The sequence below is a fragment of the Cherax quadricarinatus genome, chromosome 22, assembly GCF_038502225.1.
Source record: "Cherax quadricarinatus isolate ZL_2023a chromosome 22, ASM3850222v1, whole genome shotgun sequence".
Lineage (NCBI taxonomy): Eukaryota > Metazoa > Arthropoda > Malacostraca > Decapoda > Parastacidae > Cherax > Cherax quadricarinatus.
Window position 1 is genome coordinate 30406101 of NC_091313.1, and position 12500 is coordinate 30418600.

General features: G+C 41.4%; 1 protein-coding gene across 4 annotated transcripts in view; it reads left to right on the top strand.

Annotated features, from left to right (window-relative positions):
- Window positions 1–12500, top strand: part of trh (PAS domain-containing protein trachealess) — a 119184-nt gene that overhangs the window by 44192 nt on the left and 62492 nt on the right. For 2 of the 4 annotated variants that reach the window (XM_070087623.1, XM_070087624.1), the window contains exon 3: window positions 2390–2410. The exons of the other annotated variants lie outside the window; for them this stretch is intronic. In XM_070087623.1, the coding sequence (XP_069943724.1) occupies window positions 2390–2410 (21 nt within the window). The remainder of the gene's footprint in view (window positions 1–2389; window positions 2411–12500) is intronic. 4 annotated transcript variants of the gene reach the window in all.

Here is a 12500-nt window from a genome sequence, read left to right on the forward strand (position 1 = left end):
GATGTTTGTGTCCTGCAAACAGAAGTAGAGGTCGAGTGGAGAATTTAAATTAGAATGATGATGAATATACTTGGCAGAACAAGCGATAACCGGGACAATATTCGTGTGTGTGTGTGTGTGTGTGTGTGTGTGTGTGTGTGTGTGTGTGTGTGTGTGTGTGTGTGTGTGTGTGTGTGTGTGTGTGTGTGTGTGTTGATCTACACACATCCAAACATTGTCTTCAAAATATTTTCCTTGCTACTGTCGGCATTACGTCAATGAGATTCAATTTGAATTAGCGTGATCTGCAGCAGGATGTGCTGACACGAACTCTACCCACTGTTTCCAGAATAAATCTGGCAGGAGCTGAGAGATTACAATCCTTAAGTAGGTAAACGCAAGAGAAATCCAGCGTCTCTAATATTTTGTAAATAACTGATAAAAAAAATAATCATCGTACAAGAGTTTATAGACATTCTGACACCTCACGCCAAATTATTATTATTATTATTATTATTATTATTATTAAAAAAGCGCTAAATCCTTATAGTTCACACAATACACACCAGAGCACCAGTATCTGTTTAATATTTACCTAATATAACCTAAAGTTCGTCTTGAAAAATTCCAGATAATGCATCGATTTTTTTTCCTATCTCCAAATAAGGGTTTTTGACCCATTAATTAGAGCTGCCCTCCCTTGGGTAAAGCCTGATTGCCTCTCATTTCTGTTTCCAGGCGCTATACGACTCCAGGTTTTCGCTTCAGGTGATGAACAACTTTGGCTTTCGGTACCGCACGCGAACACTCGCTAAACATTCGTTAAAATCCCACGAAACCTGGTTAAGCCTCTTAAAAAGACGGTGAAAACTTGTCCGTCACTGCAATCACTGCAGCAGTGATTGCAGTGGCTTTTTACACTGCTGCTTCAGAAGCAGCGATCTTTAATTGTGAAGTTTTGTCTCTGGCTGGACTTCGTCAAATATTAGTCATACTTGATGCTTAATTAAAGCTCAGTCATGGGCGAAACGTAGTAATAAATATTTTCACTCGGCTCAGGATATCGCTCATCCAAAAATCTGCCAACACCACACAGGTGTTTAAAATTCATCCTTCATCCACACGTGAAGCCATCAAGCATCCGTCAGCTTCTAAGTCACTGTGGTAGAGGGCCAAGTAATGGAGGTGTTTCTGGAGTTAACAGGGATGGAGGCGTGTGCCTCCCGTCACCACCTCCCTCCTCCACTCTCCCAAACTCCTCAATTTACCGCCATATGATTTTCGTTATGGTCAATTATATCTGGTGGGGGAGGGAGGTGTTGTAAGGGGTTAGAAGCGACGAGGGGACGGGTTGGGGCTAGGAAGGGAAGGAGTATTGCGGTGAGGGGATAAGGCATTTGAGTTAAGAGGGGAGAGTGGTGTGGGGACCCTGGTAATGGATGCCAAACATACTGGTGAAGGAACTGATCAGGATTCATTGATCTGACTTGTAGAACGCTTCAATAACAAGGAAACTAAACCATTAAACAGTGTTTACTCTGTCCTGTCGATTGCAAGATGGCTGAAACTCTCGTATATATGAACTATTAAGTACACATTATATCCTAAAATATAGATTGTAGTGAACATTGTGTATATACATTGTAATATACATTTCCGCCTATGTATGCTAATTGATCAATGTGCCCTGAGATGTACACTTGTGTGTGTGTGTGTGTACTCACCTATATGTGGTTGCAAGGGTCGAGTCGTGTGTGTGTGTGTGTGTACACAGATATTCACGTCCCTCGGTTTGTACAATATACCGTGCCTTGATGCTACGATTCAAATCCCGTTCCCCAGGTACTGCATGACCCCCCTTCCATCTCCCCTACAGCTTTAGTGCTTCTCCGTGACGTTTATGATACGTTATTTGATTTAAGTTCCATTACACTGCAATGTGTTATGCCCCCATTACCCTTTATTCTGAGATCATTTTATATCCTTTCTACCCCCATTGCATTGCTGTGCTCCCATACCATTCCCATTCTTTTGTTCTGTCCTCCCATACCTCTTCCGTTGATTTGCCCTGTTTCCATACCACTCCCGTTAAGCCTTATATTGCAACCATACCATTCCCATGATGTCTTGCACCCCCTACCATTTCCATGATGGCTTGCACCAAATGCCACTTCTTCGATGTACCAGTTACCATTCTCATGATGTACCAAATACCATTCCCATGATGTACCAAATACCATTCCCATGATATACCAAATACCATTTCCATAATGTACCAAATACCATTTCCATAATGTACCAAATACCCTTCCCATGATGTACCAAATACCATTCCCATGATATACCAAATACCATTCCCATGATGTACCAAATACCATTCCCATGATGTCTAAGAGACTTTTCATTTCAGCTAGCCATAGATACAGCCAAAGTAAGTACTCTGCTATTTTGTAGTGAATATTTAATTTTGTTTTGCCAGGGACGTCAGGATATGATGGCAGGTACGAGGAAAGTGACAAAGAAAATCATAAAAAAATAGTGACAAGGGCAGTGCCAAGCATGCAGAAATGAGTGACAATGTACAGTGACAGCGTTCATGGTATTTATAACGATATACTATACGAGACATAGACTGACACACAAACATCCAAGGAGCTGTGAATCGACCCCTGCAACGACAAATAGGCGAGTACGTAGATACACACACAAAGAGGGAAAAAAGGGAGTCCGAATTCAATTAGTGATAATGAAGACGAGACATAACGAACACTGCTTCTGCAATTGTAAATATTCACTGAGATACTAAATACGAGGTTGTAGGTTGTGTTTACTGAAGAAAGCACTTTAGAAATAATAATTCACAGGTGCTCTACCTGCTGGTTATGCGAAGACCTTGAGTAGTGCAATTACAGTCCTCGATGTTGGTTGCAAAATATATTAAACTATTTATATTTAATATAAAAAAAAGAGTTCATTAAAATCCATAAAACTGGGCACTTTTCTTGTGATACTTTTTAAACTGTGTACTATATAACCTATTTTTCGGTCAGTAATGTTTGACGAGTGTTATACCTGTGCAGCTTTTCTTGAGATGAAGCTGACCTAAGCTCTTACAGGAACCACTTCGAATGCGATTTTTTTTTATGGACGCCAGTATTCCTGCAGGGACGTCTGGGAAATTTTTGGAGATTTAATGTCAAGCATTTAATTTTTTTAAATCGTATTACATTGAATAAGAAATATTTTTATTACATAAAACTTTGTTGACTTTTAAGTCTTCGTGTTATGTAACTTTTCAACTTCGTTATTTTTTCCTAAATGAAAAGGGCAGAGAATAAACTCTGCATAACTCAGGAACAAGCAATTACATGATAGTATAACCTCTAATTACAGTACAGAGAATAAGTATAGAGAAGAGGAGAGGAGTGAGGGGAGGTGGAGATACCAGGAGACCGGCGCATCGAAATGGCGAGTGACAGACTGCAAAGATTTATTTAATGAAAATCAAGAAGCCAGATGAATGCAGTTCAGAAGTGAAAAGTGGATTCATACCTGAAGAAAGAGAAGAAAACAAGGCAGCTGTTACATCCATCGTCCAAATATGTGAAACTATTAACCAAAAGACCTTGGAGAGAAAGTCCAGAAGACAACCCACGCCATCAGAACAGTGGCTCGAGGATAGAAAGGATCAAGAAGGAAACAGAAGAGGTTCGAAACAAAACTACCTCTACTCTGTACCTCTTCTCTGTGCGGCAATTAAAAATTGTTAAGGTATCATGTGATCGCTTGGTTCTGAGTTCTGCACAGTTTATCTTTTCTCTGAGAAAGACCGAAGGAAATAAATGGTATAAAATACCGACACAATGGAAAAATAAACACTTAAAGCCCACTGTGTGGGCGAAACGTTGCTAATAAAGGATCACATACTGCTTATGTGTTTATTTTCCAAAAGACCGAAGATGAAAATGTACATAACACACAGACTATTATTCAGCCACATTATAAAGAAGATGGCAGTCAAGGACTATGTAGCCTTCCAGTGGTGTACTTTCAAGAACAGTGAAAGAAGACAACCTGCATGACAAGCTTTTATTGGGGTAAAATTTTTCTCCATGTAAAGTATTATCAAATTAAGATAAAGCTGTATACAGGGCGAAACACTGTATCAATAAAAGCTTGTTCTCAAACGCTCCTTTTCTTCAGCGACTTAATAATAAAACTGAGAAGAGCGGCGCAGAATCTATTAGGAATTCAACCACAGATTCCAGAGAATCTTCACAACAGAATAGGGAACAGCTCCAGAAACGAGGAGAAACCTTAGAGAACAACGAACATTGAAACAAGAAGAGGAGGAGGAAGAGGAGGAGGAGGAAGAGGAGGAGGAGGAAGAGGGACTGCCAGCACAGCTGAACACATTACACCGATGGGCATCATAAAAAATCTTGTAATGAAAGAACTTTGAGTTAGAATAACACCGACCCTATCCAGCTTATCAGGCTAGCAAATATATTATAGCGTCCTTTAGAAAACTGAACATCCGTTCTAGTCACCATGTACACAAGACTCATCCTAATATGCAAGATGGGCGATGAACCCGTGCCTGGAAAACACAGGAAGAAAATATAAAGTTCAAAGACTCGACACCATTTCTGAAGACAGTACACAGCCCTCACATGGGAGAATGAAACTTACGACGACGTTGCGGTCCGACTTAGACCGAAAGTACTAAGAGGAAAGTACTAAGAAGAACCTGAAAGAGCTAGATCTAAGGACGTCAGAGTTAAATAAAAGATATTTCAAGGAATAAGGAGAATAATAAAAAAAAGGATGGTCACATTGTGGCGAATCGGGTCAATGGGCTATGAATAGAAACCGAAAATCCTGAAGAGCCACAAGAGATGCGGGGAACACTTGCACAGTGTTAGGGTGGAACTGTGGAACGAACTCGGATACAGTGTGGCTGCTAAGACAGTACAGAACTTAACAAACAAGTATGACAGCATAGGACAATGACTAATATAGATCACCCAGAGCTGAAGATTAAAATGCAAAAGTTTACTTGGTAATTCCTCACATGATCATGATAGACCCTGTCAGCGCCGTTGCCCCTGTCAGTGCCGGGGCTCTGTCAGTGCCGTGGCTCTGTCAGTGCCGTGTCCTCGTCATTCCCTTGGCCTCGTGGCTCCCTTAATCTCGTCACACCGCTCCTGCGGGCACCCCGACCCCAGGGATATTGAGCTATACAATTAACCAAATGGAATACGTCAACTTTTATTTACCAAATGAAACTCACTTTGCATACTCCCAGACGCTGCTGACGGCCTGTCCCCCGCCACACACTCCCCGCTGACACCCTACTCTCCGGATACGCCTGGCTGATATCCCTTTTGATTGACATTCCTGCCTTGGCTGGCAGTCTTACAGACGACACATTAACACACTGTCTGCTTGACACCCTGGGCAGAAATTTCTTGTTTTGTAGCTGGCTACTTTTGATTCTTCTGGCTAAGAATAGCTAGTATCCCTCTCTCTGTTACTGTCTCTGTCACTGTCTACCAAGATTTACAGAACGTTTTGTCGGCCTTAGCTCAATATGTGCCTATGTCTGTCCACGCTTAGGTCCAGGTGGGAAAGCATACATACATACATACATACATACATACATACATACATACATACATACATACATACATACATATAACCACCTAGATACCAACCCGTACCTTAGCAGATTTTAGCCTCCGATGTAAATGATGTCGGATGCATTAAATTATTGTGAAGGTATTCCGTGATTTTCTTTTGTGTTGTGTGAATGAATTTCTACTGATGGTTGGGGGGAGTGGGAGGAGGGTTGGTTTTTTTTTCATAGAGGGTTTGAGTTATTTTTATGGGATGTTTGGGTTATACAGGGATGGGAGGAGGATAATTATATCTATTTTGAGGATTGCGGATACTTTTATCTAGTGAATAATATGTGTGAAATTGTAAATGGCACTGAGCACAAAATGGCTTTGTACTTCCAGCAAACTTATTTTGTTATTAATTCTATTGGCACTCGTACGATACCCAAACGATACTACTCATACGATAGCTTAAAGATAACAGTTATGCAGAAGGTCTGCGATACAGAAGTTAACCTATCACTCCTTCTCCCTCCCTCCCTCTCTCCCTCTCTCTCTCTCTCTCTCTCTCTCTCTCTCTCTCTCTCTCTCTCTCTCTCTCTCTCTCTCTAAGTGTTTCCACTCCAAAGATTTTAACGGATATTCCTCTGGTTCTCTGTTTTCGGGACGCACAGCTCTGCTTGTATGTTTGGGTGACTGACTCGATTTGCATGTGTTAGGTATTTCTCTACTAGCAATTCTGACACACGAATGCTTGACGCATGACTCGGCTAGCATCTCTGACGCATGACTCGACTAGCATCTCTGACGCATGACTCGACTAGCATCTCTGACGCATGGCTCAACTAGCATCTCTGACGCATGACTCAACTAGCATCTCTGACGCATGACTCAACTAGCATCTCTGACGCATGACTCAACTAGCATCTCTGACGCATGACTCGACTAGCATCTCTGACGCATGACTCGACTAGCATCTCTGACGCATGGCTCGACTAGCATCTCTGACGCATGACTCAACTAGCATCTCTGACGCATGACTCAACTAGCATCTCTGACGCATGACTCAACTAGCATCTCTGACGCATGACTCAACTAGCATCTCTGACGCATGACTCAACTAGCATCTCTGACGCATGGCTCGGGTTTTCTCGCTCTCGGGCAGGGTAAACACAAGAATAAACCTTATTACTGTGTTTTAGAGACAGTCTGCAAACCAGTTGAACCCGAGGAAGTGTAAACATAAGCTTGAGCTACTATTTAAACATTTTAACTTGTTAGTTTAAACAAGCTTGGGGCGTTGTTTACGTAAACTGTTAAGCTGCCCTTGTCTCTCATTGTCTTCTTGCTAGCTCACAGCGCTAGTAAAAAAATTTAGATTTGATTTTATCCTCCTTTTCTGCCTAATTCTTCTTTTTATTGACACTTTTTTTATCTTTTTTGTTTTGGCATAGTTTTATTTCGTTTAATTGTTTTTTTTTTATTATTTCTCCCGCTTTCTATCTTATCTCTTTTTCCACTGTGTTACTTCTGTCCGTCTCTCTCTCTCTCTCTCTCTCTCTCTCTCTCCAGAAGGAGAGTCTATACTCATATATTGTCAAAGAATCGTAATTAAAGAATAACAAACTCATTTTTATCTTCTAAGTGTTTCACTTCATCTGTGGTTCCCATAACTCTAAAAGTGACGCTGGGTTTTGCTAAGCAATTATGTGAATTCAATTATCATGTTACAATAATAATAATAATAATAATTAACTAATTTGTGATATATATGTTATTAAGTCTGTCGACCACGACTTCACATTATTATCGCAAATTTAAATGCATTTAATTTGTGTATTGAATGCAAGAGCAGCATGTTGCAGCATACTGTTTTGTAAGTAAGGAGATCGAATCAGAATCTATTGCAGGACTTCCAGTACTGTGGTAACGATGCTCCTCCCCCCTCTCTCTCTCTTTATCTATCTCTATCTACTAATACCTGGTTATGGCTATTAAATACTCCAGAAACGGGGATAAAAAAGAGTGGAGGTCACATAACCGATGAACCTCCCCCTTCCCCTCTTGCTGAGGAAATATCTCCCCGGGGGAAGATTTGCAGAGATTTCGATTTTTCCCCTCACTTGATGGAGAGAGTTTCATTTTTCAGTCTTGCCTTGGCCTGCCCTCTATCAGTGTTACCCCAATAATGGTTGTGTGCGCTCGTGCCTGCCTCTGTGTGTGTGTGTGTGTGTGTGTGTGTGTGTGTGTGTGTGTGTGTGTGTGTGTGTGTGTGTGTGTGTGTGTGTACCTGTTTATAATCATTCGTTATATTTGCTGGGTTGAGCTACAGCCCCAGGACCCGTCACTAAACATTCACTTGACTAGTTTCTAGTCTCACGGATCTAATCACACCTGTTTTTAAACTCGAGTATTGAATCAACCTTCACCGTCTCTACTAGCTCGTTCTATCTCTTAACTTCCCTTATACTCATGATCTTTCTCACGTTCGCGCAATCATTTGGGCGTTCAACTTTCACTGTATGAACAACATTAATGGCTTGAGTGCTGGTCCTTCACCGATCTCAGTTTTACCCCTTTTACTTCGTGATACTTTTCTTCTTTACCATCACTTTTCCTGTGCTTTACGTGTTCAGTGATTAACTGAAGCCTCATGTTCCTTCTACATCAGCCTGCTCTTCCACACACCTTCGCTTGTCTTGCTTAGTCTCTCATTCCGTCATCGACCTCTAATAAGCTTTGAATCCAGGATGATTTTTCTATTCCTTTTCTGAATTTCCGTAACACAACACTTCATCTACAGATGCTCCTTCAACTTGTTCCTGATTATCTGTTTCAGTACTCTGTGTGTATATATATATACATATATATATATATATATATATATATATATATATATATATATATATATATATATATATATACATATATATATATATATATATATATATATATATATATATATATATATATATATATATATATATATATATATATATATATATATATATATATATATATATATATATATATATATATATATATATATATATATATATATTTCAATGAGTTAAGTTTCCTTATCTGTAGTCTGTAGATTCGTTCCATCTTTTATTTATGTTTCCGGTTGCAGTTGTACCAGATATTTAATGCTAAGTAGCACTGTGTGGTCACTGGATTCTAAAGGCATTTTCTTGGAAAAAATATTCTTTTTTTCTCGATTTATTTGAGGCAACACTAAGTTCAGCGCTGCTGGTTCGTCTAGCAGCTAATATATAATTTATGGATATAATTATAACCCTAATTTTTTAAGTGGTGTACGGGTAAGCCAGCAGAAGGCCTCAGTCAGATGACCAAAAGCTCCAGCGGCGGGTTGTCATATGACTAAGACCCGAGTCGGGAAACACTTGTCCTCTTTCCTGACCAATCTTACCTAACCTAATCTTGACCTGCTGGCTCAAATTATTTTTTTAATGCTGTCTCCAATTTTGCAGTTCATGTCTCCATAACCTTATGTGTATTTTCTTGTATTTAAAATCCTCTCTAGCCAAAAGTTTTGCAGCATTCTGCAAGCGCCCTCTGCAGTTTTTGTAAATATATTTATTGAAACCATCTTATCTTTCAGCTCTTCTCTCGGTATCCTATTTTTTTTAATAGTAAAATTGTGACCCCTGGTTGTTATAAGCAATGTAATCCATCAGCACTTCACTGTTCATATTCCTCGTCTAGAACAACTGGTTTTTGGCTACTAGCACCACTTATTCAACCTCCGTTTTCTTTGTCTCTCTATGTGGCATCCCTCTAGGAATATCTCGCTGGTTATTATTCGTGTAAGCTTTGTTTTATTTTCTCGAGTGTTACGGTATTCTGTCCTTTATTTCACCTCTTCTAATGACAGTGTTAAATCGTGAACCATACCCAATGTCTTTTTTCCTTTATTTCATGCTTAGACGTCTGGTCCTGCCCTGGTGGTTGAGGTTATTGTACTGCAACTCTCCTCTTCCTCTTCTGATAGAGGAAGAGGAGAGTTGCAGTACAAACGTATACTCTTGCGTTCATTAAAGTTTGATCTTGTTAATTCAAGACTACAGTACTGAATACGTGTTCCTAGGCTGAGGGACTGATTACCTCATTTTCTACCTCTCCAGTCTTCTGTATTGTAGTGACAAAGCCACTGGCTGGTGAAAATGTCTACAGATGTGCCAAATTCATCATTTCGCCGGTATTATTTACCAGTGATATTACACTTCCACACTATCCTCACACTGAAGTTGTGCCTACACTAGCGTTCACTGAGAGGGGAACTGTGTTGATGGCAGAAGGATGAGATAGGGAATGGGATGGAATAAGAATTTTGGCAGGAGAGAGAGGGGACTGTGAGAGATGGGTGGCTGGGTTACAATGCAGTAAATCAGGAAATTGGATATATGATGAGTGGGCGTAAATGCATAAGGAACCTGAGTCCATGTTTACACCTCAGACTCCCTCCCAGCCACTCCCACTCCCAGCCACTCCCACTCCCAGCCACTCCCACTCCCAGCCACTCCCACTCCCAGCCACTCCCACTCCCAGCCACTCCATCTCCCAGTCACTCCCAATCCTCCCAGTATTAAAGTGAGGTTTTTAAGGCCTTTACACATGCCACTAGACACGGGTCACACTTTTTTTCTGCGCTAACGTCACTTTCGACTGGTTCAGAGGTCAATTGTTCTCCACTTGAGAGTGGGTTTTATTTTTTTTTATTTTTTGCTGTTTTGTCCTGTCATCACTCCCCCCTCCTCCCTTCCCCTCCCCCACGGTCTGTGGTCACTGTCTTTCCCAGTGGTCACTGTTTTTCCCAGTGGTCACTGTTTTTCCCAGTGGTCACTGTTTTTCCCAGTGGTCACTGTTTTTCCCAGTGGTCACTGTTTTTCCCAGTGGTCACTGTTTTTCCCAGTGGTCACTGTTTTTCCCAGTGGTCACTGTTTTTCCCAGTGGTCACTGTTTTTCCCAGTGGTCACTGTTTTTCCCAGTGGTCACTGTTTTTCCCAGTGGTCACTACTCCCAGTGGTCACTACTACTCCCAGTGGTCACTGTTTTTCCCATTGGTCACTTATCCTGGGTGAGTATTATCTTCCCTGTGGCGACTCCGTTCCTTCAAGGGATCACTTTCCCTTGATTACTCTCTGATCATGGTCACTGTCTTCCCACCCACCATGGTCATTGTCTTCCCACCCACCATGGTCACTGCCTCACCAACGTGGTCACTGTCTCACCACCATGGTCACTGTCTCACCACCATGATCACTGTCTCCCCAACGTGGTCACTCCCCCGTGGTTTATCCTGTCTCCTCCATAGGCCTACCCAGGCCTCCCTGCCTCCTGTGATTTGACTTCATTTAGATTCTTGCCTCCATCAAATCAACAATAGCCTCCATTTTTCACAGTGACCCCAGTAATGGGAGAAAGAGGAGAGGGAAAGGGATAGGTGGGATGGACAGGGAATAGGTTGGAGGGAGGGGGTATAAGTGAGAGGGGCAGAAGGATGAGATAGGGAATGAGAAAGGGAATGAGAGGGAGGTAGAAAGGGGGGAAGGATGAAATAAGACAAAAAGGGAATAAAAGAAGCAAGGGAAAGGAAAGGAAAGGCAAGGAAGGAGAAGAAAATGGGAAACGAGGATATGTCATAATGGTAATTTAAGAGAAATGAAAGTAAAGAGTAAGGTGATGAAGGAAGCATATCCATCCTGTGGATGGCAGTGACTAGTTTACTGTGCACCCCATGTCCATCTTGTAGATTGTAGTGGCTAGCTTACTATGTACCTCATACCTATCCTGTGGATGGTAGTGACTAGTTTACTGTGCACCCCATGTCCATCTTGTAGATTGTAGTGGCTAGCTTACTATGTACCTCATACCTATCCTGTGGATGGCAGTGACTAGTTTACTGTGCACCCCATGTCCATCTTGTAGATTGTAGTGGCTAGCTTACTATGTACCTCATACCTATCCTGTGGATGGCAGTGACTAGTTTACTGTGCACCTCATATCCATCCTGTGAATGGTAGAGAAAGTGTAAGCGGATATAAAAAAAAACGTTAACAGGAGAACATTTGGAATCCTTTGGAAGAAGCTGAAGATATTTCCACAATATGTCTGGTATACTATTTCCTTGAGGTACCTTAATAAACTACAAAGGATATTATTGCTGCAGGTGAAATAAATGAGATCTAAAATATATGGGACGGAGAGGAAAGAAAAAACTGAATAAAGGAGACGGTCGCGACAGGAGAAGAGAGAAATGAGAATAAATAGAGATTTAAATCATAAGTTTGTTAGTAAGCGATTTTAATTATTCATGGAGAAGCACTAAATCCGGAAGGGTCACACAGCGCCTTGAGAATGCGAGTTGATCCGAGGTGAGAGGAGGGTAACTGTAACTCCTTAGATCAAGAGATCATCATTGAGATAACTCTTCTTAGGGGGGTAGCAAAAGTGGCTAGATTTTGTTCCACACTATGTTAGTACCATGCAGTGTAGGGTAGCAGCACGCTGCTGATGTATCAGGTTTGCTCGATACTACAAGTGGAGGAGCGAGAACTGGAACAACGGGAGAGTGGTGAGAGAACTGGAACAACGGGAGAGTGGTGAGAGAACTGGAACAACGGGAGAGTGGTGAGAGAACTGGAACAACGGGAGAGTGGTGAGAGAACTGGAACAACGGAAGTGTGGTGAGAGAACTGGAACAACGGGAGAGTGGTGAGAGAACTGGAACAACGGAAGTGTGGCTAAAGAACTGGAACAACGGGAGAGTGGTGAAAGTACAAGGACAGAGCGTTGACGTGTCATAGCATTAATGATAGTGTAGAGAGAGAAGTGCAGACGAACAGAGATAAGATGGAACCAGCCAGATGAATAATG